The 27998-nt window shown below is 43.5% G+C and overlaps 1 protein-coding gene across 1 annotated transcript; it reads left to right on the top strand.

Moving 5' to 3' along the window:
• The first annotated feature begins 161 nt into the window (after window positions 1–161).
• On the top strand, window positions 162–27998 carry LOC146286383 (uncharacterized). The gene is made up of 7 exons (XM_084700608.1): window positions 162–362; window positions 1025–1504; window positions 2018–2593; window positions 4179–4304; window positions 26891–26989; window positions 27236–27302; window positions 27378–27998. The coding sequence occupies exons 1-6, from the start codon at window positions 203–205 to the stop codon at window positions 27289–27291; spliced, it is 1497 nt and encodes a 498-aa protein (XP_084556734.1). The 5' UTR covers window positions 162–202; the 3' UTR covers window positions 27292–27302; window positions 27378–27998.

Here is a 27998-nt window from a genome sequence, read left to right as displayed (position 1 = left end):
GGGAAGTCTCAGAATTCTTCTATCCTCTCGAGCAAGTGTGCGTCAAAACTTGTAATGCATCTGGATTGGACAAGACTTTCACACGTGCTATGGTCCATGACCTTCAAATTGGCCTCAACGGTACAGCTGGGTACACAGAGGCCTGCGTTTCTTGAGGAGACTAAGCTAGAAGTTGAGGGGACGTGAGAAGAGTGCTGGCACAATGCAGTCCTTGTTCTGGAGCCTCGTTTACTGCTTCTCTGTGTCTTCTGTATCAGCAACGTACAGACTGAATGGATTGGACCCTCTTCAGATTACAGCTCAAAGTCATGCTCAAAGCAGAAATATTGCCCGACCACCGCAGAGGACATTGAACATCGCAAGTAAGTTTTTATAGAAAACTGTCACTCTCGTACAGCTTTCTATTATCATGTGTCACATTAACATCCAAAACTTGACTGTCTGTAGGTCTAGTGCTGGATTGTTTAGCCACAAATGTGTCATGAAAGCCATCAGTCATGCGAAGATTTAAATTGTTTAAAGTGGAAGTTTGTAAAGCAGTTATTGAGTAACCTTAGTGAATAGCCTAAAGCTGTCCCCTTTTAGTGGGAACCATAGATAGGTTTAGGTGATATTGAATTATTCTGTAAGAGATGGTGATCAGTCCCTAATAAACAGACATTTATGGATAAAGAAACCTTTTAAATGGACATTGATGTTAAATTGAGAAGATGCTATTCAATTGTTGGCTAAACAATTACACTCAAGTTTAACGTACCACACATTTGACAAAAAACAAACAAATTGCTTGTACATCATTTTAGAAGGAGCGTTTCACAAGTGCCACATTCCCTTGTTCGAAACGAGCCAAGCGGCTACCATCTGATATTTGTACTTACATATTTGCTTTCTAATCAGTTACCTCTTCTCTGAAGTAGAAGACAAAACACAACAACGTGTTCATAAAAACTCACTTCTGTCCCAATTGCTGACTTTAACTAACGCATTTGCCCTACCACTTCTTCTTTCTGGTGCTGGTCCTTAGTTCCTCACAATGGTTACAACTACAGAGTTTATCACTACCGCCATCTGCCACCACAAATGTCCCCTCCAATGGTTTACCATCACTCCCTCCCGCTTTCTCCACCCATGACTTACCAAATACCCTCTGCCCCCTCGCCACATGGGCCTTACCATCATCAATTTAAAGGGCCAGCACCACCGCAGGTGTACAACATACACAAATGGCCTTCTTCACCAGTAATCCACCACAGGTTCAAAGGTCCCTTCCTTCCGCGTAGACATCACAAATTCAAAGGTCTATTTCCACCGGTGGCTCTCCCAAAGCCTACAGTGCCAACTACACCTATGGTATACCTATACACCACCCTATCAACTCTGCGAGTGACTACTTTGGCGCCAGTGACGAACACCTTGCCAGTGGTGCCCACCACTCCCCCTCCGCTGACGCTACCGGTCAGTACCCAAAGCGGCATCATCACCAGCGTCAGTGCTGTGGAGACAGGTAGAACCTTTCTAGTCAGGTTTCATTCAATTCACAGCAAGTTGTACACACACAAGCAATAGCAACAGGCAATCAAATTGTGTGAGGAATAAGACATACTGTACATACCTTGATCATACATGGATTTATTTGGAAGTGTAAAAATACAAGGGGTTATTGTGGAGTGATCCTACAATGTTGAAGTGTAAAAGTTTGCTAAATTAGAAAGAATATGTTTAGTGAAAATATTTAGCTTCCCCCCACATGGGGCTCAAGATAGTGGTAACTTCTGCTTCAGTCTAACCATCATAACCACTGAATCAATGCACAACTCTGCCCACTCCTGTTCTGCTAATCCCCAGGAGTATCCCACCTTGCTGTCTAACAGAATTGTTTTCATGGAACCAATACCCAGTAAATGAATATAATTTCAAATGTTTCATTCTTACAGTGAACTTTAATACATTCTCATGTTTTAACTTGCTGTGGAAATGTTACGGCTTGTTAAGATCTTATAATCTTTTGACCCTGTAGAAACAGACTCTCAATGCAGGAGCCGTCCTCTCGACCTGGTCTTCATCATTGACAGCTCTCGCAGCGTGCGCCCCGGCGAGTTTGAGAAGGTCAAGATCTTCCTGGCAGACATGGTGGACACCCTGGACGTGGGCCCTGAGGCTACCAGAGTAGCCGTGGTGAACTACGCCAGCACAGTCAAGATTGAGTTTCTACTGAAGGCCCACCTCAACAAGCCGGACATGAAGCAGGCCATCTCCCGCATAGAGCCCCTGGCGGCAGGCACCATGACCGGACTGGCTATCAAGACGGCCATGAATGAGGCCTTCACCGAGCCGTCTGGCGCCCGGCCACGGTCCAAGAATATCTCCAAGGTGGCTATTATAGTGACGGATGGGAGACCCCAGGATCAGGTGGAGGAGGTGTCAGCAGCTGCCCGGGGTTCAGGCATCGAGATCTATGCTGTTGGGGTAGACCGTGCCGACATGCGTTCTCTGCAGCTGATGGCTAGCATCCCTCTGGAGGATCACGTCTTCTACGTGGAGACATATGGCGTCATCGAGAAGCTCACCTCCAAGTTCCGTGAGACCCTGTGTGGTAAGACTGGGGGGACACAAGATATGTTGTCTTTTTGTTTCCTTTCCTAGTACTGAAGTTGACGTTTTAGTCGTAGAATGTGTTGAGGGCACCTATAGTCTATGAGGGTTGAGACCTCACATTTTAATTTATCCCTGATCATTAAAAATGCTTTAATTGGTGGACTAAAAAAAATTCTGACTGGTGGACAAAAAATGTTTAGACGTACAAACAGTAAATTAAGAGATAAGACATGCATGTACAGTACCAGTCAAAAGTTTGGACACATTTTCCAAACTTTTGACTGGTACTGTACACACACAAACACACATACAGATACACATGCACACCCACACAAAAGCAAAACACAGGTTGGCAAAGTATTACATTGTTCACATCACGTACAGTACCAGTCAAAAGTTTGGAGACATTTTCCCATTCCATGTGTCCAAACTTTTGATTGTTACTTTATATTAACATATTTTGGAGCAGATATATTGATACCCTCATGGACTGCAGATGTCTGAACAATGAGGAACTGACAAGTATCTCATTAAAGTTTTTAAATGTCTCGACTGTTTGTGTAAATAAAATGTAGGCAACTTTCTCTGAAATAAGCTCTTTAATTTTAAATTGTACTTCATCAACTGCATGTTGACAGAAGTGAACAACTTGTCAACATTTAAAATAATCGATAAACAGAATATTTTATCGTATCATGTTTAAAATTATGTAATCCAAGTAAAAAGAAATGTATTTTGTAAATGTTTAAAAAATGCTAATTTTATCTTTACTATTGCAGCATAATGGATCCTTAAACATTCTCAACATTAAGATGCTCGATCATCCAGCCTCATATTCAAACCTTCAAATATTAGAAAAAAGCTCACTAGATGTCTCTAATATTTTAAGGCACAGGCCCAGACACCTTCCACTAGCACTGATAAGGAATTTCAACATTACATTTTATAATGACTATTTCAAGAACCACAACAGTTTGGATAGTATTGAATGATTGGAATAGAAAGCTTAATGTTCAGAATGTGTGCCCAAAGATCTGTGAATGTTACAGTCCACTATTACTTGAGTTGCTTTGTGTTACCAAGGACACAGATTTAAACCTTGCAGTATTGCAAAGGACCTTGGCTGAGGTACACTGAAGGTGTAAGATTTACAGTCACATCATATGACATGCAAAAATTCTCTGCTAAATGCATAAATGTAAAAATGTCAAAAGATTAGATGTGCTTGCATACATCTTGTTAAAGCTTGCCAATATTGCAGTAAGCACTTACACAAAACATGTGTCCATTGCAACTACTATTTCCTCAAACATGGCTATGACAATAATTATTCAACAATATCCTAGTCTATTCTGGTTCAATTTGTGATGCTATCAACACATCTATTGAATTGCCACCCAAATGTAAATGTTTAGGAACAGAAATGTACTTGATAACAATTAACTACATGAGTTTGAAACAAGATGTTTCAGAGTTTCAGCCCTTACAAAGAATGCTTCCACACAAAAACAAACTGCCAGACAATGAAATTGTACTCTTGCTGCATGCTTGACAGCTTCCTCCCTAACCCTGGCTTATTCCAGGTCTGGACCCCTGTGCCATGGGACACGACTGCGAGCACATATGCATCAACAGCAACTCCTCCTTTAACTGCAAGTGCCGGAACGGCTATATCTTGAACCCGGACCAGAAAACATGTTCCCTGAAACGTAAGAGTCTGAAGTTCAGTTATGACTTCAGTTACAGTTAACAGTCCAATGTATTACACATGGCAGTGTTTCCCTTATGTTGATTTTGCCGTGGCGGCCCGCCACGGTAAAATTTCTGCCGCCACGGTATCAGAATTAGAGCTGTAAAAAAATTTGGGTCGTCTATCAGCCGTGATTGTTAGAGCGCATGTCGGAGAATAGCACAGACGCGCTTCACGGCGCAGTTGAGATAGCGCGTGTGCGTCCTTGAGAACTGAAAGTCGTATAACTTATGCTGTAAGTTAATTTAAGCCTGTTATTGTATTAGGCTATAGTTCTTGCAAATTTTAATTAAGTTAACTGGTTGGGGGGGGGTAGACCTGACCTGCCCCCACTGCAAAAAAAAATCCTAGGGGAAACACTGCACATGTATGTGCATTTTAGAGATTGAAGAGTATGTGTTTGATGTGAATGTAGATAAAGAATCCCTTGAAACATTTTCTTTTTAACTGGAAGTGAATTAAAAAGCTTCCATCAGCTTTTAAATCCAATTGGTGCACAATCAAAAACACTTTGATTCACAATTTTTTTTCCATTTGCATTACAAATTGTAACACATGCAGAGTTGCGTCAACTTTAAGTGCAACATTGTTATAGCAGTGTGTGATTTTCATGGCCATGCAAATGGAGCATGCAGTGGCGGATCTAGAACATTTTACATGGGGTGGCAAAGGGGTGGTAAGAGGTCTTGGCAAGGTGGAATTTGTAAACGGTACGTGGAAATCCCTATATATGAATGGCTTTAACAAAACAAACACAAAAATACTTTTAAACTACAGTAGTTATTGTTTAATCATGCCCTTACACACAAGCGTTTTTAATTCACAACAGGAATAAGCCCAGTCAGGGCCGGAGTGGGACCCATTTTCAGCCTGGGAGTGTAATGGCCAAAACCAGCCCATCCCCACCAGGGGCCGAGCCATACGTTGAGCATTCTGGGCTTAACCCGAACCTAGTCAAGATTTTGATGTGAGGTAAAATCGTAACTTCACATCATTGCGAGCGTGCATGGATTTTTTGCATTAATTTCAGTTCTTTTTGTGTTTTAGTGTTATTTCGGCTTTATGTAATATAAAACATTACGTTGGACTCGTATTGTTAGCTATATTTTTCGGAAATTACAACCCAAATTTGTACCTGAAAGATTCAGGGCTTTTGAGAAAACATATTTTTCCCACCCTTACAGAAATCTAGATTTATGAAGTGACAGATCTTTCTTTTTTACCAGGCTTTTTCAGTTCCTCCTGGCATCTTTTTACCATCCATTTTATTATTTTCGCATCAGCTTAATCTTGGTAACTCCCTCCACAACAATAAATCATCGTTTAGGATTGTCTCCATGGCAACAACCTTGGTACACGCACTTGTGTTTGAGAAAGAGTGTCAGGAGTGCAAAAACAAGAAAACACATCGAGGGCCTCTGGTGGCCAACAAAGGGTCACAACCCTGACAGGACTCCCCCGTCTAGGAACAGCTCCTGACGTTCCTCCTAGGATGGTCAGGGCAACGTTCATGAAAATCATGAATCCAGGTGGGGTCCAAGATGTCCCGTAAAGAGACCCAGGCACGCTTCTCCGGGCCGTAACCTTCTCAGTCCATTAAATACTGAAGAGAACCCCTTACTCTGCGGGAATCAAGTAGCCGATGCACCCTGTCAGAAGGCCGGCCTCCAATGCACCGAGGCGGGGGAGGCTGACTGCAGGCGTAAAAGGCGATGTGACTACAGGCTTCAAAAAGGAAACATGGAAGGTGGGATTTATCCTTAGAGACCTGGTTAGGCAAAGACAGTAGGCGACTAGGTTCACTCATCTGGCAATGCGGAAAGGGCCGATAAAACATTGAGTAAGCTTGCGAGACTCCATATGCAAAGGTAGGTTCCTAGTCGAGAGCCACACTCATTGACCAGGACGTAAAGCAGGCGCAGCTCGGGGTTGACGATTAGTCTGGAGCTGATACTGCCAAGAGGTCTGGAGAAGCTTGCGCATAGCCTTCTTCCAGGTAAGGTGGCACCAAACAAAACTTTGAGCAGAAGGGACCGCGCGACCTCTGCCTCCCGGTCGAGGAACAGTGGAGGTGCAAACCCAAATGGACAAGGGGACATGCCGGTGGCTGAGGAACATAGACTGTTATGGGCATACTCTGCCCACATAAGAAAAGACGTCCAGGAAGTTGGGTTGGTTGCTGCCATACATCTCAGTGTGGCTTCCAGTGCCTGGTACAGTCTCTGTTTGTCTGTTGGACTCAAGGTGGAAGCCAGAAGACAGTCTGACCGTCGTCCCCAGCAGTTGACAGAAGGCACGCCAGAAGTGGGACGTAAACTGAGGACCTCTGTCTGTAACAATGTCCTGTGGGATTCCAAAGACTCTGAACACATGCTTTATTACTTTTACCGCTGTCTCCTTGGCAGACGGTAGCTTTGGCAAGGGTATACATCGGCATGCTTTGGAAAACCGGTCAACCACTACAAGAATAGTAGTTTGTCCTTGGGATGGTGGGAGCCCAGTAACAAAGTCAATCGAGAGGTGAGACCAAGGCCGTCAAGGGATGGGGAGCGATAGTAGCAACCCCTGAGGTTGCTACTACCTCGATGGGGTACCTTTCCTTGGTTACACATAGGCAGGGATGGAGTGGGGGCTAAACGCATGTAAACGCCGTTTACGCACCTCCCGAATTAATTCTAATTTGCGGAAATTGTGTTTATCCACCTCTTAATAGCGTTTCTGCGCGTTTACGCACATCTAAGTTCCCTGCGCCTCGTATTCTGCCGTTGGAATAATCCGAAATAAATTTTGTGTAATTTCAAAACACCAAAGACAACATTTCATATTGTTTAACATATAAATGCTGTAGTCTGAATCATTTCATCCGCGCTGTATATGGTCTGTGACCCTCCAATCAATGCGTTGCGGCGGCGAAACCAATCAGGATCCACACAGTATGTACGAGTTTTGTGCACGTTCATACCTCTCATGAACTCGTTCAAAGTTCAGTTCGTCGTCGTCGTCATCTAGTCATAGACATAGTCCCTCCAGCGTGTCCTGGGTCTTCCCCGGGGCCTCTTCCCAGTGGGACGTGCCCGGAACACCTCACCAGGGAGGCGTCCAGGAGGCATCCTAATCAGATGCCCGAGCCACCTCAGCTGGCTCCTCTCGACGCGGAGGAGCAGCGGTTCTACTCTGAGCCCCTCCCGGATGACCGAGCTTCTCACCCTATCTCTAAGGGAGAGCCCGGACACCCTGCGGAGAAAGCTCATTTCGGCCGCTTGTATTCGCGATCTCGTTCTTTCGGTCACTACCCATAGTTCGTGACCATAGGTGAGGGTAGGAACGTAGATCGACTGGTAAATAGAGAGCTTCGCCTTTCGACTCAGCTCCTTCTTCACCACGACGGACCGATGCAGAGCCCGCATCACTGCGGACGCCGCACCGATCCGCCTGTCGACCTCGCGCTCCATTCTTCCCTCACTCGTGAACAAGACCCCGAGATACTTGAACTCCTCCACTTGGTTCAGGATCTCCTCCCCGACCCGGAGATGGCACTCCACCCTTTTCCGGTCGATAACCATGGCCTCAGATTTGGAGGTGCTGATTCGCATCCCAGCCGCTTCACATTCGGTTGCGAACCGCTCCAGTGAGAGCTGAAGGTCACGGCCCGATGAAGCCAACAGGACCACATCATCTGCAAAAAGCAGCGACCCGATCCTGAGGTCACCAAACCGGACCCCCTCAACACCCTGGCTGCGCCTAGAAATCCTGTCCATATAGGTAATGAACAGAAACGGTGACATAGGGCAGCCCTGGCAGAGTCCAACCCTCAACGGAAACAAGTTCGACTTACTACCGGCAATGCGGAGCAAACTCTGGCACCGGTCGTACAGGGACCGGACAGCCCCGATCAGGGAATCCGGTACCCCGTACTCTCGGAGCACCCCCCACATGAGCCCCCGAGGGACACGGTCGAACGCCTTTTCCAAATCCACAAAACATGTGTAGACTGGTTGGGCGAACTCCCATGTACCCTCCAGGACTCCGCGGAGGGTATAGAGCTGGTCCACTGTTCCACGGCCAGGAAGAAAACCACATTGCTCCTCCTGAATCCGAGGTTCGACAATCCGGCGGACCCTCCTCTCCAGGACCCCTGAATAGACTTTCCCAGGGAGGCTGAGGAGTGTGATCCCCCTAAAGTTGGAGCACACCCTCCGGTCCCCCTTTTTAAAGAGGGGAACCACCACCCCGGTCTGCCAGTCCAGAGGCACTGTCCCCGATGTCCACGCGATGTTGCAGAGTCGTGTCAACCAAGACAGCCCTACAACATCCAGAGCCTTAAGGAACTCCGGGCGGACCTCGTCCACCCCAGGGGCCCTGCCACCGCGGAGCTTTTCAACCACCTCGGCGACCTCGGCCCCAGAGATAGAAGGGCCCCCCCCGATGTCCCCAGAATCTGCCTCCACATCGGAAAGCGTGTTGGTGGAATTAAGGAGGTCTTCAAAGTATTCCTTCCACCGATCCAGGACGTCCCCCGTCGAAGTCAGCAGCGCACCGTCCCCACCGTATACAGTGTTGACAGAGCACTGCTTCCCCCTCCTGAGTCGCCGGATGGTGGTCCAGAACCTTTTTGAAGCCGTTCGGAAGTCATTCTCCATGGCCTCGCCGAACTCCTCCCATGCCCGGGTTTTTGCCTCCGCGACCGCCAGAGCCGCGTTCCGCTTGGCCTGCCGGTACACATCAGCTGCCTCAGGAGTCCTACCAGCCAATAAAGCCCGATAGGCCTCCTTCTTCAGCTTGACGGCATCCCTCACCTCCGGAGTACACCACCGAGTCCGAGGGTTACCGCCGCGACATGCACCGACCACCTTGCGGCCGCAGCTCCGGTCAGCCGCTTCAACAATGGAGGCCCGGAACATGGCCCATTCGGACTCAATGTCCCCGGCCCCCCCCGAGACATGATCGAAGCTCTCCCGGAGGTGGGAGTTGAAGCTCCTTCTGACAGAGGGTTCCGCCAGCCGTTCCCAGCAGACCCTCACATTACGTTTGGGCCTGCCAGGCCTGACCGGCGTCCTCCCCCACCATCGGAGCCAACTCACCACCAGGTGGTGATCAGTTGACAGCTCCGCCCCTCTCCTCACCCGAGTGTCCAAGACATGCGGCCTCAAGTCCGACGACACGACTACGAAGTCGATCATCGAACTGAGACCTCGGGTGTCCTGGTGCCAGGTGCACATATGGACACCCTTATGCTTGAACATGGTGTTCGTTATGGACAAGCCGTGTTTAGCACAGAAGTCCAACAACAGAACACCACTCGGGTTCAGATCGGGGGGGCCGTTCCTCCCAATCACGCCCCTCCAGGTCTCACTGTCATTGCCCACATGAGCATTGAAGTCCCCCAGGAGGACGAGGGAATCCCCGGGAGGAGCGCTTTCCAGCACCCCCTCCAGAGACTCCAAAAAGGGTGGGTACTCTGAGCTGCCGTTTGGTGCATAAGCACAAACGACAGTGAGGACCCGTCCCCCCACCCGAAGGCGGAGGGAGGCTACCCTCTCATCCACCGGGGTGAACCCCAATGTACAGGCACCGAACCGAGGGGAAACAAGTATTCCCACCCCAGCTCGACGCCTCTCACCAAGGGCAACTCCAGAGTGGAAGAGAGTCCAGCCCCTCTCAAGGAGACTGGTTCCGGAGCCCGTGCTGTGCGTCGAGGCGAGGCCGACTATATCTAGCCGGAAACTCTCTACCTCGCGCACCAGCTCAGGCTCCTTTCCCGCCAGCGAGGTGACGTTCCACTTCCCTAAAGCTAGCTTCTGCAGCCGAGGATCGGACCGCCAAGGCCCCCGCCTTCGGCCGCCGCCCGTCACACACTGCACCCGACCCCCATGACCCCTCCTGCGGATGGTGAGCCCACTGGAAGAGGGTCCCACGTTGTCTCTTCGGGCTGTGCCCGACCGGGCCCCATGGGAAAAGGCCCGGCCACCAGGCGCTCGCCATCGAGCCCCACCCCCGGGCCTGGCTCCGGGGGGGGCCCCGGTGACCCGCTTCCGGGCAGGGGCAACTGGGAACCATTGTTGTGTTTCTTCATGGTTGGTTTTTTGAGCCACGCTTTGTCTGGTCTTTCACCTGGAACCTGTTTGCCTTGGGAGACCCTACCAGGGGCATAAAGCCCCCGACAACATAGCTTCCAGGATCACTAGGACACGCAAACCCCTCCACCGCGGTAAGGTGGTGACTCATGGAGGGGCAAAGTCCAGTTCATACAAGTAAATATGAATTGTTCACGTTCATAGTTCACCATTTGAATTCTGAACGCGTTCACAGTTCAGTTCATTTCATAGTTTAAATGTGGAAAGTGAGAATGAATTACTTAACTTGTTTTTTAACACTTTTCCGAAACGGAAGCTAGCCAGCTGTAGTTAGCTTCCGTTACCTAGCAACCTAGCGTTGCTTGTTTGGTCTACATGTGTGTGCAATGAATCATGGGTAACGTAGTGCGAAGTCGAGTTAGTTAGTTGAGGTTAGGCTACATAGCGAACATTTTATGGGCACTGAGCAACGACATGGTGCAAGCGTTCAATTTAGACAGTGTCTCTCCTCAGGAGAAGGAAAACATTCCGTAATGTTTTAGCTAGACCTCAGATAATATGAATGTGTTTGCCGTTCAATTCATTATTTGTCATTAAGTTTCGTTCAGTTCCTCGTCATGCACAACACTGGTATGTACACACATGCACGTTGTGGATTAGTCTACCTTAATGGAGTAATTAGCCATGGATATCAGGGGATTTTTAGGTGACCATCGAGTGCTCCCACTCCCACAAATGCCAGCAAAAGGCCTCAAGTACAGAGTAAGATCAATTCACGTTTGTAAACGTTGTTTTGGTTCGCACAACATCGCATTAAGACAGGGACAAATGGCTAGCCTACTATTAATAACGTGCTTTCAAATACTATGATGCAGATACAAGCCAACCTTACCGGTTCCATCTAAATAGGCCTAATGAAACGTAATAATAAATAAATTAGTTCTTAAGCCTCTGTGAAGGGGCTGAAATGCGTGTGTCTCACGATCAATGCGTGTAGTTTTTCGGCGACTATAGGAAATGCTGGAGACTGGATGAGGTGGAATGATGGTTGTTCCTGGTGTTGAGGAATTGAGAGGCGTAGAAGGGGTATTTGATGGGTGATCTCACCATGTCCCAGAGGACGCCCATCCAGGGTGGTAACAACCAGGGAAGAAGAAAGGGGCTCAGAGGGGAGGTTTAGCCTCATGGCTAAGGAGGTGTCCATGAAAGTCCCAACTGCACCGGAATCAACCCAAGCCTGTTGGGAATGTGTAACGTGGCCCCAGGAGAGTGTGACAAGCAGAAGTAAACTTGTGTCGATGAAGAGAGGTCTGGGTGATTCACGTCAGGGACCACTTGTCTGGACGGGTCAGAGCGTTTCCCGGAAGCTCGGGACAGGCAGCTCGAAAGTGTCCAGGCAGACTGCAGTACAGGCAGCACCGCTCCCTCATGCGGCGGTCACGTTCGGCAAGTGAAAGCTTGGTCCTGCCCAACTGCATAGGCTCAGATCTGTCTTGGGGTACTGGCATTAACGGGGTTACAGACATAGAGATGGCAGTCCTATGGCCCCACTCTCTCTCTCAGTCTGTTGTCCGAGCGGGTCGCCACATCAATAAGACCCTCGAGGGTGCCGGTGAGATCTTTGATGGCGAGCTCATCCTGGATATCCTCTGAGAGGCCGTTGTGGAAGCATACAATGAGAGCTTCTTGATCCCAGCCGCTAGTGGCTGCAATGGTGCGGAAGTGTATAGCATAATCCGCCCCACTGCATCTGCCTTGACGAATAGACAAAAGTCTCTTTGAGGCTTCTCTTCCTCGGAGGGGATGATCGAAGATCCGTCTGAACTCCTCCACAAAGAGTAGCCGGCACAGAAGGGGCTGTGTGCCTCCCAGATGGCTGTTGCCCAAGACAGGGCTCTCCCAGATAGGAGGGTGATGATGTAGGCAATCTTGGCCTTGTCAGAGGGGAAGGATGAGGGTTGTAATTTGAAAGTCAGGCCACATTGCGTCAGGAAACCACTGCAGGCACTGGGGTCTCCTGAGAAGTGCTGCGGTGGAGGCAGCAGGGGTTTGGTCACAGGGTTAGAGGCAGCCCCCAGGTTAGGGGGCTGAGTGGCTTGGGCTGGGTGCCTGCCTGGAGTAGCTGGCAATTGCTGGAAAATGTCCTGCAGGGATACGAGAATTTCAGACATCAGACTGTTGTGTTTGGCCATCAGAACCCAATGCTGGGCTAAGGCAGCCTCCTGACGAGCAACCGCTCCAAAAAGCTCCTGTGCTCTGGTTGAAGCTGCTGGGTCCATAGTGGCTTCGTTTTTCTGTCAGGAGTGCAAGTGTGGACCCAAAAGCAGACTCTAAAATATGTGTCTTTCCTCCTTTTATTGGAAGCAGAAATAATATACAAAAAGCAGATCGTCAAAAAGCATAACCAAGGAACTCTAACAAGGAACTCTAAGAAAAACTAAGCACAGAACAAAGAATCCAAGCCACTTAACAAGCACAGAACAAACAAGGCACAGGTGAAAACAACATGTAATAATGAGAACAGTTTCCCACGCATAGACTAATTTGTGGCTGTGCGCCACAAAATCAACACTGGCCGCCACATATTGCGTTTAGGGTTAAAAAAAATGTTTGAACACATATTTAGGTTAAAACACGCAGCGTATTATTTTCCTGTGTCTTGTGTCTTATACTGAGAGACTCTCTCCGCACCGCTCTCCGAACTAAAAATCATGGATTTGATCAGCTGGTCTCTTAATGCAATTGACACCATCTTGGGTTCGGGGGAACCTGACTGTCCTGACGGGACGTTTGCAGCTGTCTACTCGATGGATGCGTCGGGTGTCCAGCGGCGCTTTCCGTGGAGGACAATGAAGACATCTACCTATTTGGATCCAAGATTACAGGCTTTTGCTGATTGTATTAGGCGCTGCCCTGGCATATCGAAAAATTATGGAAATGACTACAGCTGTAAAAAAGCCCCCTAAGGCTGGCCGACATGATTCTAACTAACTTTCACTTGTAGTTTACGTCGCTGTCTTGGGTCATGACCAAGGATGTCTCCATGGCAATACTATCAGCGAACTGAGAATCTGACTGATTGTGACCTAGGCGAAAGCGCCAACCCAGGCGCACTCATACACACCCCTTCCCCCTTCCAACGCCTTTGCCTGCTTGTTACCCCGGTGTGGCTGGCGGGTCTGTGACCAGCGCCTACCATGGCTGCAGGTCCAGATGCTGCTTGTCCATATCCCTCCCCCCCTCCACGTTGCAAGTCACGTGGTTCTGTAATGTTGTACAATGTATGTGCTTATGTGCTGAGGTGTTTTTTGCCTGTTCCCACACTGTACTCCTCTAGGAGCATGGTCTGGGAGTTGCCTTTTTTTCTCCTCTCTCTCCTCATGTTATGCTGAAAATTTCTTCCCATCCTGTCTACCCCCTTATCATGTTTGTGTATTAGAAACTGCAAGTGGCAGCTCGGATCTAAGACGGATTTGAGAGGCGGCTAGTTACAAGAGGCGGCTAGTTAGATCAACACATATTATTGTTTTTGTTGATTTTATGTAAAGCACTTTGAGCTGCAATTCTTGTATGAAAAGTGCTATATAAATAAAGTCTTACTTACTTACTTACACACACAGTCACAACGTCAGCACACGTTAGCATCGATGCATACATACGCCGTTCTTCGATAGACAGCTATCAGCGAGCCTTGAGCATTAGTGCCGTAGCTACAGGTCTAGGAATGTTGAGGCTACTTTTCGCTAGGTTCCTACGAACATGTCTTAATTGAAGGTTCCCCTTCATTCTTTTGGTGAGAAGTCTCAGGAGCTAGCTACTTACCCGGCGTCATGGAGCCTACCAGTTTAATAGTTATTTAGCACTAGCATTGCTACCTGCATATGCAGAAATTATTTGTTTGTTTTTGTTGATTTTGTGAAGGTGTGAATCATTTTGGATTAATATTTAATATAATAAACTCCTGTGTAACGATTAATTAACAAAGGGGTTCTTACCCCCGGCCCACCTGGAATTCTCCCGATTCTCCCGATGGCCACTCCAGGCTTGAACCCAGTGTTCAAACAAAACAAAACTGTGCATCTTTTAAAAAGTGAAAGTATAAAAAAATATATATATATTCAAAGTAGGCCTACAATAATTGTGTCCAAGATGCAGTGGACTACAATTATAAAACACCATACAATCAGCAGCGGCCTTAAGCATCTGGGGGCCCGTTTCAATGACTAATATGGCGCCCTACCTTCATTAAACATAATAGAGCAGAAAAAGCAAGGAATCCTGTTGGTTTGCATCAATGGTATATTATTTTATTACGTGCACTTTCAGCTTCATCAACAGGCAGCTCAACATAGATACATATAGATAATTTACATTTACAATTATGCATTTAGCAGACGCTTTTATCCAAAGCAACTTCCAAGAGAGAGCTTTCCAAAAGAGTATAGGTCACTGATCATAACAACAAGGTAGTCCCAAACATTGCAAGCAGCCAAAACATGAAGCATACATTGTGAAAAACTAAATGAGTGCCAAAGGGAAGGCCCATAAGAGCATGCAGTTATACATTACAAATTAAAACAACATGAACCCCAAAAAGTTATTATTATTATTATTACTATAACCTTTATTTAACCAGGAGAAACCCATTGAGACTAAGAAACTCTTTTTCAAGGGAGACCTGGCCAAGATAGCCAGCAGCATACATACAAATATAGTTACACAAATACAAAAGGAGACAAAATATAGGAGTTAGTGTCGTAGCCAGGTACATTAAAAACATTTACATTTTAAGGAATCTGTCTCTAGCTTTTTCATTTTTAATTTAAAAGCATTAAGCGAGATTAATTCCTTTGGTTTCAAGACATTTTGCAACATATTCCATGCTGAGGGTGCAGAGTACAGAAAAGCCCTCTTTCCAATTTCCGTACGGGCATAAGGAACAGACAGCATGACGCAGTCCTGCGAACGCAGAGAGTATTTCCCGTCACTATTCTGCTTTATAAGGACACACAAATAGTATGGGAGCAGACCAAGAATGGCCTTATATATAAAGGCATACCAATGACAGAGCCTACGGGTGGTCAGAGCAGGCCATCCTACCCGAGAGTATAACTCACAGTGGTGAGTCAGAGCTTTGCAGTTTGTAATGAACCTCAAGGCAGCATGGTATGCTGTGTCAACCTTATGAAGACACTGAGCAGAGGAGTGCATATACAACAGATCTCCATAGTCCAGTACAGATAAAAACGTGGCGGCAACAAGTTGCTTTTTTACATTAAAAGAAAAACACAACTTATTTCGAAAATAAAAACCCAGCTTTAGCCTCAGCTTTTTCACCAGATACAGAACATGTGGCTTAAAAGTGAGGGAGTCATCAATCCAAATACCCAGGTATTTATAGGTATTAACAAACTCTATTTTACTTCCCTCAAGAGTGACTACTGAAGCGATATTTAGTGGCCTGTTCCTAGCGTTGGTAAACAACACACATTTAGTCTTGTCTGCATTTAGAACGAGTTTCAGCTGAAGTAGGTTATTTTGGAAAACAATAAAAGCATTTTGCAAGTTTTCAGTGGCCTTTAAAAGAGTTGATTCACAACAGTATATAACAGTGTCATCAGCATAAAAATGAAGACTTGCATCTGACACATTTTGACCTAAATAGTAAATAGTAAAGTGAATATAAATAGTGAATAAAAGTGGACCTAATACAGAGCCTTGTGGAACACCCTTGTAGATGGTAGCAATATCAGAACATAGACCATCATATTTAATGCACTGAGACCTATTACTAAGGTAGTTTGAGAACCAAGCAACTGCTTGCTCCTAGAGTCCTGAGTTATGTCTAAGTTTTAAAACATCATGATCAACTGTGTCAAACGCTTTAGACAGATCAATAAAAAGTGATACACAATGTTGCCTCTTGTCCAGTGCAACAGAAATGTCATTTACCACCTTTAGTGCAGTTGTGATGGTACTATGTTTTTTCCTAAAACCTGATTGATATGTTGACAAAATGGCATTTGTGTATAGAAACTCCTTTAATTGATCACTTACAAGAGCTTCAAGAATTTTAGCAAGTACCGATAAATTTGATACTGGCCTATAGTTGTTTAACCCTTGTGCTGCCTTTGGGTCACATGACCAAAAAGTTCCTAACAAACCATCGTTGTGTTTACCCAATTTTACCCAATACAAAATTAAATAAAAATTATTTTCTTTTAACCTTCACAATGTGGAGGGTCTGAGACAGCCCAACGGTTAAAAGAAAATGCTTCACTTTGTTTTTGTATGCGGTAAAATTGTTGCAAACGACGGTGGGTCACAATGACTGATGGGTGAGAATGACCCGAAGAGAACACAAGGGTTAAAATAGATAAGTCACCCCCTTTTCATAAAGGGAGAACAAACACAGATTTCCATATCCTAGGGATTTCTTTATTCTCCACTGTAAGGTTAAAAAGATATGCAAGCGGCCATGCTACAAAATCAGCTGCCAATTTCAAAAAGTAAGGATCAATAAAATCAGGTCCTGAGGGTTTTATAGGATGTAAGGTTTTTAGGGCTTTATGAACTTCCTGAACAGAGAATGATACGAAATTAAAAGACTGACCAGTATACATTGGAATGTCAGTACAAGGTTTCACAGACTCAGAACAAGTAGAGTCAAACAGAGAGCCAGAAGATATAAAATGCGTGTTAAAACAATTCAGTATCTCCATTTTGTCATAGACAGCAACCGAATCCTTCATAACAAAGGTCGGTACAGCTTGAGAGCTTTTGCTCACAGAAAGGGATTTTATGGTTTTCCAAAATCTCCTAGGGTCATTTAGATTTTCAGTAGTGACAGACAAATAATATTCTGATTTGGCTTTTTTGATAAAAGAGGAACATTTGTTTCTTAGCTGTTTAAAAATCAGCCAATCAGCAGTAGAACCTGTTGTCCTTGCCCTAGCCCAAGCCAAATTTCACTCATGCATAGTATCTGCTAAATCAAAGGAAAACCAAGGGTTATCACGCCCTTTTACTCTGTATCTCCTAAATGGGGCATATGTATTTACGATTTGCATAAAACCATCATTAAAGAATGTCCAAGCTGTCTCCATATCAGGGATTAGCTCTATTCTACTCCAATTGAAATTAAACAAATCATGATAAAACCCCTGTTCATTAAAATGTTTGAGATTCCTCTTACAAATGACGCGTGGTTTTGATTTAGGGACCTTAGTGTTCCTGATAGCAGCAACAACACAATGGTCACTTAGGTCATTGCAAAAGATACCAACAGACGAGAATTTATGTGGAACACTTGTCAGAATCAAATCTATTAAGGTGGACTTGTCAGGGCATTTAAAATTTGGACGAGTGGGTGAATTAATCAACTGGGTAAGATTGACAGAATCACAGAAAGATTTAAAATCGTCAGATACTGGCTTAAGCCAATCCCAGTTAAGATCACCAGCTAAAACAATTTCGCTATAATTTACTCTGGACAGAAGATGCATCAAAGACTGCAATGCATCGTTAAAAGTGCAAGACTGCACCTGTTGAAGAACAATCAACAGTGCATATTTCACAGCGAGCACAAGAGTTCAAGAGTTAACAAGTCTCTCAATAAGAGCCATTGTGATCTTGGAGGAAACTAACATCAGGTCCAGCCAAGCATTCATAAGTGCCGTTGTACTCCCGGAACAAGTGCGTCTTGAGCCTTTTCTTGAAGGTGGGGAGACAGTCAGTGTCCCTGATGGAGGTGGGGAGCTGGTTCCACCATTGGGGCACCAGGCAGGAGAAGAACTTGTGTTGGGACCGGGCGATCTTGAGCGGTGGGACCACCAGGCGGTTGTCTGAAGAAGACCGTAGGTGACGGGTGGGGGTGTAAGGCTGCAAGAGAGACTTGATGTAGTCGGGTGCAGTCTCGTTCACTGCTTGGAAGGTCAGTACCAGGGTCTTGAATCTGATACAGGCGTTGATGGGTAGCCAGTGAAAAGAGATGAGGAGCGGGGTAACATGGGAGCGTCTGGGTAGATTGTAGACCAGGCGAGCCGCTGCGTTCTGAATCCTCTGAAGAGGGTGGGTTGCACATGCTCAGAGACCAGCGAGCAGCGCGTTGCAGTAGTCCAACTTGGAGAGGACCAGTGATTGGATTAGGATCTGGGTGGAGTGCTCAGACAGGTATCTCCTGATCTTGTAGAGGGTAAATCTACACGACCGGGAGACCCCTTTCTTTCTCTGCCTGTTTAGTCATGCCAGGTTGTTGAGGTAGAGGACACATTCAGGGAAGAATAGGCTATAGACTACTTTGCCCGTCCTGATCCTGCAAACATTTTTTAAATATCATCCCATACAAGACACGAATAACCCCAATACAATATCAAATATCAATAATAACTAGAGAGGGTACCATTTCTGGGGAAATTGTAGGGTGTGCTTGCTTGCGTTAAAATGCATAGCCTACTTATTATTTATTAAGATTACATAGATTTAAAAGCCTATTTTTTTCTGCTCATTTACAACTCAAAATACAAAGAGTGAAGAGTAGAATTAAATAGTTGTTTTCTCATTTCCCCTGCAAGAGGGAATGGTGATCAGCAACCTCATAGTTGGATCAAAACTAATACATTTGGCAGACCGGTGTAAAAATTGACCTAATCTCTATGACTTAAACGTCATCGTAAGTTTTTCCCTTCTAGTGATATTTTCAGGCATTTAGCCTACTCATATTGCATTCATTCATTAATAAAGAACATAGCCTGACGTTGTCATACTCATAATTCTAGTCAGAATATGAATCTGAAAACTCTCCGTTGGGCTTTTAGTACGGAACGTGTTTCAACCGAACTCGTAAAACAAATGCCTCTACGCTCAATTGGATAGACCTACAACCAATCAGAGCAACGTATTATGTTGTTTGTTGAAAACGAATTCAACCCAAGGGCTCTTTCGTGACGTTGTTGATTACGTTACTGTTGATCATCTGTCCATCATCGTATAAAGCCCGCCCTGGCAATTTCATTGGTCCGTCCCGATTCTGGGTTTTCTGTAGTTGTCCCCAATACGAGACCCTCCAGACCCAACTTTCCGAACAATTGTTATTGTGGGCGGGAGAAGTTGGGCTGGCAGCCAGGCTATAAAGAACCCCCTTTGAAGCTTATTTTAACAACAACATTACCAGCAGTACCTATCTCAGATGGAATCGCAATTCAAATAGTACCATCTGCTAACTGAAAATATGCCCCCAAAAACGTAACATTTCTCTCTGGGAAAATGTCAGTGGTAGCGATCATTGTCAGTAACAAGGCAAAATGCAATACAGCCCTGCTGTGTGGAGAAGCTGCCCCGGTAAATTGTAGGCTACAACTACTACTAGACTGTCTTGGTAGAATTCGATGTAACGTTACTTCCGTTGTACGGTCTCGGCTGAAATGAATTATTTTCATGAACCGATTGAAGTTTAGGCTGTGGCAATGGAGTTTAGGTTAGGAGTCACTAGTCAGATAGTTTCACCTATTGAAAGACTTTTGATTTAAGTAAGGGTAGTGCCGCCGTGTGACTTCCTACGTAGGCTACTGTAAACAGATGTGGAGATGTTTTTTTTTTAGCTATTAGGCTATGCTACAGTACAGCGTTGCACTGAGCTACACTGGTTTGAAACCACAGGTAGTGATAATTTCACCAACAAATCATTTACTTGTAATCTAATGTCATAATACATCCTACAACAAAAATGTATTTGTGAGGAATGTTTATTTTAACAAATGAAAACAGATGCATCATAGACCGCTGTAGTATGTGTTGACCGGGCAACAGAGGCTAATGTCATGATGCTAATGCTTCAGTGAAATAGTAGACTACTGTTTCCGAAAGTAGATGTAACTACTTCCTGATATCAGCTTATATTGTACATTACACTTCACAATTGTGTTTCATATCACAAAGTAAAATGAGTAAATAGTTATCACCCTGGCCTCTTTGTTTGTGGTGTTTCTGCAGCTCCGTTGCAGTAAAGCAGTTAGCCGAGCTATCTCCCAGAAGTTAACGAGCTGCTAAACTAATGTTCTGCTAGAGGTAGTCACGCGATATTTCGCGACGTCAGTAGCGTCAGTGACTGTGGCTAGCAAGTTAGCCACCGTTAGCTTCACTTTTGCCTCAAAAACTTAACTAAAACCTAAACCGTGCAACGGAACATAAATCCAAATCGTGACCAAGACAAACCTTTTGACATCGACATTGTCTATGTAGTCCAAATATTGATTGAGCCTTAGGGGCGCGAAAATAAACATTACAAAAAAAGGCTGTTCCTACGAAACAGCAGTGAGAATGCTGAAAACCTGAATGGGGATAGCTGACCATGCTAAAAAAGCTGAAAATGTTGAACATTTTCAGAAAGTTATAAGCTGAAGCTTCAAAGTGACCGAAAGGTATTTTAAATAGGGGCTGGAGCTGGACGAAGGCATAAAACTACAGAAAAGAGAAAAATGCCAAACAAAGTGAAAAAAATCATAAAGAAGAGAAACAATGCATAACAATGTGAAAATTTAGCAAAACAATATTTGCTGGAGTTTCAAAAGGCCTGAAATGTATGTTAGAAAGGACCTGCAGCAAGATGAAGGCAGAAAAGTACAGAAAATAGGGAAAAAATGCACAAGTACTGGCAGTTGGAAGATACTGCTGTGAAATGTATTTTTGAAAGGTCCTGGAGCAAGATGAAGGCAGAAAACAGAAGAAAAGAAGAAGAAAAATGCAAAACAAAAAGGGGAACATTTCAGAAAGATGAGCTGCAGGAAAATTTGAAAATTTAGTAGAAAAAACAGTTGCTGAAGACTGGGTTGAACGAATTTGAAGGTAAGAGGACAACACTGGAATGACTGGAACTTGCTGGAAAAAGTAGTAACCGCAAAAACGCAACACGGCCAACAGCAGCACTCGCTGAAACACCGAAGTTGGAGACTTGAAATAAAAACGTGCAAATAAATCTGTTGTGTCTACACAACACTGTTTTCAACAGATTGACAATATATCATTTGAAATTATAACATTACTTGTTTCCACTTCTGTTGTTGAAGCAAACTGGATTGACTTGGGTGGGTAGAACGTTAGGCTGCAGCTTGGCAACCAAACCATATCCTGATTCTACTCGGCTTCAGTTACAGTAGCTAGCTAGCTCTAAATAACTTGCTGAAAAATAACATGACCAAGATCTGGACAAACATGCATCTTGAATTGTAGATTTACATTACACATGTTATTTATTTGAATGAAACACCGTCAGGAACATGAATCAACGTTAGCCCCATTGCCAATAAACTAGGCTAAATGATCACACATTCTACCTATGCTCTTGCATTACAGGCTAAACTTGTTTACATGCCAACAGTCTAGGTGTTACTAGTAACAGTTATTAGCAATGCTACCGTATCCTGTATCAAGCACCTGCCTTTCTCCAGTTCTCCAATTTTTCGGAACCTTCCTTTCGAATGCCGACTACAGCTAGTCTAGCTGTAAAAAAAAAAAAAAAAAGGCTGTTCCTACGAAACAGCAGTGAGAATGCTGAAAACCTGAATGGGGATAGCTGACCATGCTAAAAAAGCTGAACATTTTGTAGAACGTTATAAGCTGAAGCTTCAAAGCACCCGAAACGTATTTTGAATAGGGGCTGGACGAATGCATAAAACTACAAAAAAGAGAAGAAGAATGCAATAAGATAAATAATTCAGAAGAATTTGAAAATTTAGTGGAAAGTCATTTGCTGGAGTTTCAAAATGCCTGAAATGTATGTTAGAAAGGACCTGCAGCAAGATGAAGGCAGAAAAGTACAGAAAAAATAAAAATGCAAAAGTACTGGCAGTTGGAAGATACTGCTGTGAAATGTATTTTTGAAAGGACCTGGAGCAACATGAAGGCAGAAAACGGAAGAAAATAAGAAGAAAAATGCAAAACAAAAAGAGGAACATTTCAGAAAGATGAGCTGCAGGACAATGTGAAAATTGAGCAGAAAACCAGTTGCTCAAGTCTGGGTTAAACAAATTTGAAGGTAAGAGGACAACACCGGAATGACTGGAACTTGATGGAAAAACGTAGCAACCGCTGGTCATTGACAACAGACTGGCAACATTTCTAACCTAGAATCTCAAAACGGAGGAGAAACTAATCATGCGTGCCTGCACACCCAGTCCTGTTCAGACACCTAATTTAAGATGACGTCAAAACAATAATTCATAGTGCAGGGTTGGTGATGTTGTCGTTGTCCCTGGTGAGTTTTTTTATAGTAAATAACAAGATCATGCTACATCTAACCAGCGGATCATTTCTTGCAAGTGTGTCTAAGTGGTATGTAGATCTACTACTTCAAATTGAAAACAGAGAAGATATTTAGAATAAAGACAAGTTACTTTATATCTGTGTTCAATGTCGTCAATTAAAAGTAAAAGCTTTCCAGTTACGAAGCGTTTGTTCGTAGGATTAACGCCAGCTGCAGCAAACACTTAGCTAAGCTTCCCCAGCCCTGGTTTGGCTGTTCGTGACGGTCAGCTATGACAGTCGCGCCCCGATTTTTGCATATTTCTCTAAAACTTGCTAAAATAAAAACGATCCTGCTAGATTATGTACACTTTAAGATGAATGTACATACCTTGTTTGGCCAATTTGGTCGATACTGTAGTTGAAGAAAAAGTCGAATGGAGAGCCATCGCGCTAGCTCGATTATTAGAGAAAAACAAACATTTACTTAGCATCCACACCTCAAACAAGTTAACCTAGACGCAAAACTGTACGTCCAATCCAAAAAATAAGCATATATTCCGAGACCCAAGACTCTACCGAAACCATTGATATCCTTTATGTGTCTGTGCGGTCAGAAATACAATTATTTTGGCAGTTTCCAAAACGTGACCCAATTCAGCTTTCATGGTGTGTCACAAATTTAGCTGGAATCCACACCTCAAACAAGTTAACCTAGACGCAAAACTATACGTCCAATCCAAAAGATGAGGATATTTTCCGAGACCAAAGACTCTCCCGAAACCAGACATGTCCTTTATATGTCTGTGCGGTCAGAAATACGACTCTACCGGCAGTTTAAAAACACGTCTACTTTTGAAATTCTCTGACGAATTTTACCCACCTCTCCACATTGAAGTTAGTGAGAGAATTTGAAAGGCTGCTCTCGCTTCAAGGCTCAAAGCTGAAAATTTGTAAATGTGAGCTCTTTAGGAGTTACATTGGCTGAAAGAGGACACATTTTCCTACATTTTAAGGTATAACTTGTTTCTGTAAGTTAAACTATATAAACGTCAGAGGAATTTGTTTGACAATTTAGTTGAATACCAGAAAAAGAGCAGCCAGCTGCTCAATCATAAAAATCAAGAAGGAGCTAAATTTTTCATGTATTTTAAACTGTCACGATTCAAAATTGGCTGAATATTTGAAAACGCTGAATCATTTGGGAATAGCTGAATGTCTTGTGAACATTTTAAAGTTTGAATGGTGTCTCCAGCTGAAAGTATGCTGAACTAGTTACGTTTGAAAGAGAAGGAAGCTTTTTAATGATTTGAAATGATTTACCATGACTTTTAATGGGAGAATAATTTGCACAAAAACCTTAATTCTTTAAAAAGTACAAAAGTGAGAAATACCATAAGTCATAGCCATCATCTCCTGAAGGAGCTGAACGTTTTGATATCAAAATTGTAGGAATCTGTGAAAGTATGCAGGACTACTTAAAGGCCAAAAAACGGCGGAAGAACTAAGAATATGGAATAATAACTAGAACATGCAGTTCCTGCTGAAAATGCGTTGGAATGCTGAAATCTGATTTTTTTTTTTTCAAATGGCTGAAAATACAGAAATGAGAAAATACCCTCACACTGAAATTAATTTAACAAATGTATGACTTACTCAAAAGAGGGAGTGTGGAAGCTGAACTGCATCATCTAACGAAGCTCAGTGCTTAAAAACTATGCGGGAGAATACGTTTGAACGTTGTGAAGCAATCGAAGAAAAATTAATTTCAAGAGGCAGTGTGGAAGCTGAACTGCATCAACAAAGCTATAAGAGCTTAAATTGCCTACAATGTGGGAGAAGCTGAAAGTTAAATTGTTAAACAGAAGAAGTAGGCTATAGTTGTAACAAGAATATTATAGTTTTAACAGCTGAAATTATAGTTGGGATAGTCATATCAGTAGCAGATGTAGCCTATCATAAAGTGTGTTTACTCGGCTTTCTTAGTAGGATTCAATAGGAAGACACTGCGACACTTTGTTGCAGAAGAATGATGGTGCAAGTTTTGTCCTTGGAGCACAACGATTCATAAAAAGAATCATGTAGACGTGTTTGAGTAATCGCATAACTAATTACACATGTAAACGGAGTAATCGTATTATTGGCATAAACTGACAATTGCTATCGGGTTTCTCATGGTCAAGAGAACGCACTCAGCGGCGTAGTAGAAGAAAACAGTAGCATTAGCATAGTAGTTAGCAAAAGAGATATTAGCAGCATCTTCAGAATTAGTAGTTGTAGTGCGGCATAATATATAGCAGTATCAGTAGTGGTAGTAGTTGTGTTGTGGTGCTCGAAGTCTTTTAATGAGACGAGTTGACTGAATCGCTTGTCTTGTGTCTCCACTAATCAGCTAATACCAATCACCTGTGTAAGAGACTGGCGCTTGTTTGTGTGGTTGCCACGGTGATGGTGCAGCTATGGCTGCTAATGCGCTGAAGGCAGAGACTACCAGGAATTTAGCAAGAATCCACACCTCAAACAAGTTATCGTAGATGCAAAACTATATGTCCAATACAAAAAATAAAGATATTTTCCGAGACCCAAGACTCTGCCGAAATCAGAGGTGTCCTTTATATGGCTGTGCGTTCAGAAATACGACTATAACGGCAGTTTATAAATCTTGTTATTTTTTGTTTTCTGTGACGAATTTGTCACCATATTTGCATTGGACTCTATGGGGCTAGATTTGGACTTTGTCTCGCTTTCGTGGGGCTCTGAACAAATGTGTAAATCTTTTGGATTCCACAGACAACTGTCTACAACCAGCACAAAATTAGCTATCTATTGATCCAAAAACGAAGCATGAAGAGCGAAAATTGTGGCAATGCTGGCAAACTAGAAATATGTTTTCAACGACACCCGAAGCTTCCCTCCACTCTAAGTGATTCAGTCTGCACTCTGGGCTTTCTCGTAAACACCCATGTAAATCTCAGAAACGGTTTGAAAAAGTCATGAAACGTAATCAGTGATATTGAAAAAAGTTGAATAGATATCAAAAAGCTGAATTTTTAAAAATAGTTTATGGTTTTGTCAACGTTTTAAGGTTTAAATGGTGGCTCTAGCTGAAAGATTGAGGAAGAAGAAGGATTTGGAAGTTGAAGAAGTTTTAAGAAGTTTGAGAGGATTTGAAAGAAAACTCCATTGGAAACCCATGTTAAAAATATTATGAATATTGATTTATATTAATTCAAGCATAAGAGGTACAAAGCTGAAAAGTCATAGCCTGAAACTGCTGAATTTTTTGATAGCTGAACGGTTTTAATAGCTGAAGATTTGAAGGCGCTGAAAGGTGCCGCGGAAGAAATAGAATAAGAAGAAGTTGAATAAAGATTCAAAGAACAATACTTGGAATGCTGAAGCAGCATTCCAACAATAATAAAGAGAAACAGGAAAACAATAGTGAGAATGCTTAACAGCATTCTAATAATTTTTTTTACATGGGTTTCCAATGGAGTTTTCTTTCAAATCCTCTCAAACTTCTTAAAACTTCTTCAACTTCCAAATCCTTCTTCTTCCTCAATGCTTAACAACATTCTCACAATAAATGTATATGTGAGATAACAATGGTTTTTGCTCGCCGAAGGCAAGCACACCGCAATAAAAAGTAGACAAATACCATACATATACAAATCATAATTAAGAATTAATTAATTATTTAAGTGTAAGCTCAACAGATAAGTCTTGAGACCCCTCTTGATGGATGCAAAACTATCACATGAACGCAGAACAATAGGCAACTCATATCATAAAATGCACGCACATTTTAATAGGACTGTCTGCAGGGAATGTGTCTGACCAATCATGGTGGGTGAGGGCCTCCTGGGCCAAAAATGCCAGGGCCGATTTTTTGTATATCTGAGAAATGTAGGTGGCCTACCAAAGCCACTGAGAAGAACTATCATCACCAGCTGCATCACGGGCACTGCACTATCTATCTATAATTCCAGAAATGTGTGTCACCAGAATCATCACGGGCACTGTGCCCTATCTATAATTCCAGGACTCTCTGTGTGTCCCACCAATTTTAACACGGGAACTGTGCACTATCTATAGTTATTCTGTATTTGTGTGTTTCACTGGCATCTTAATCACCAACTGCATCACAGGCACTGTGCACTAGTTATGCTGATCGGTAAAGGGAGTGGGTGACCTGTTACATTAATGTAAAATGTGGCCTCTCACTGGTGTAAAGAGGTGAAAGTGGAGGTGGTTGAGGACCCCTGTAAGTGTGAAGCCAGATTGGCCTTCCAGAGACAGACGCAGGCTGCCCTCCAAGAACTCAATGCCAGACATATCCTTTCTGTTATTCCACCATAGGTGGAGGTCAAACAAAAACAAACTTTCCCCACAGTCCAGGTTTGCTTAAGGCATCGGCTGTTTTTTCAATGCTTCAGGGAATATATGTTACTTTTTCAAAAACTGATGTTAAAGATCAGACATATTAAGAATAATTGAATTGCATTACAGTTATATGGGATTTTGTAAACTATTATAATTGTCATGTTCAATGGAATAGTATTGCCTTGACTGTTTTCACTAGCTGACATGACAGGCAGAGTGAAACAGCTGGAGGGGATGATGGGTCATGCATAGAAGACACAGGCGTAAGTACTCATGATACACGTTTAGAAAAGAAATGTTCCCATATTTGAGACTGACCTCTGCTCTTTTATCTTCAGCTGGGTCAGGAACGCCTGAGACCTTCCTGCTAGCTTCACAGCCATGGACCGTTGCAACACAGGCATTTAGCCTCCCACCCGTCATGTAGAAGTAATCTTCCCATCTCCTTATGTGTCTTGGGCACTTGATTTCCACCAGAAAATCTATAATGCTTGTTTGTTTATTATTTACTGTATATGTTCAGCAGTTAACTTGTATTTGTGGTTGTAAAAGAATGAATTTTATTGATTGTCTAAATAATTTCTTTAAGCTACATCTGTGCATAGGGCATTATGTTTGAATGGTGTTTTCGGAAAACCTGAAGTTCACATTGTATAAAAAGTAATAAAATATATTGTTTGTTTACATTGTACGCATTGTACAATATACAAGGGATGTTCATTCATATGTAATAGCAGCATTACTGTGTATTTCAGGACCTACAGTATCTTCTCTGTCAATATAGAAAATCTAATATCTTCCTCTAGAAATTATAATTCTGTTAATACTATGTTAAAAAGTACTTTGAACATATGTAAACTGTGTATCCTTTCAGAAACCTTTGGCTCTGATGGTAGAAACGGAATTCTCTAGTCAAATACTATAATCTATGTACATAATTTTCACTATTCATTAACATT

The sequence above is a fragment of the Hypomesus nipponensis genome, chromosome 6 (assembly GCF_054491055.1).
Source record: "Hypomesus nipponensis isolate SF chromosome 6, ASM5449105v1, whole genome shotgun sequence".
NCBI lineage: Eukaryota > Metazoa > Chordata > Actinopteri > Osmeriformes > Osmeridae > Hypomesus > Hypomesus nipponensis.
The sequence above is the reverse complement of the archived record's forward strand: the minus strand, read 5'-3'. Positions and strand labels throughout refer to the sequence as shown.

Bases quoted from the DNA above. Each gene is read 5' to 3' on its own strand.
- LOC146286383 (XM_084700608.1), top strand. From the start codon at position 203: ATGCAGTCCTTGTTCTGGAGCCTCGTTTACTGCTTCTCTGTGTCTTCT. The intron at 2,594-4,178 runs GTAAGACTGGGG...GGCTTATTCCAG, and splicing joins GTTCCGTGAGACCCTGTGTG to GTCTGGACCCCTGTGCCATG. The intron at 26,990-27,235 runs ATATCCTTTCTG...GACTGTTTTCAC, and splicing joins CCAAGAACTCAATGCCAGAC to TAGCTGACATGACAGGCAGA.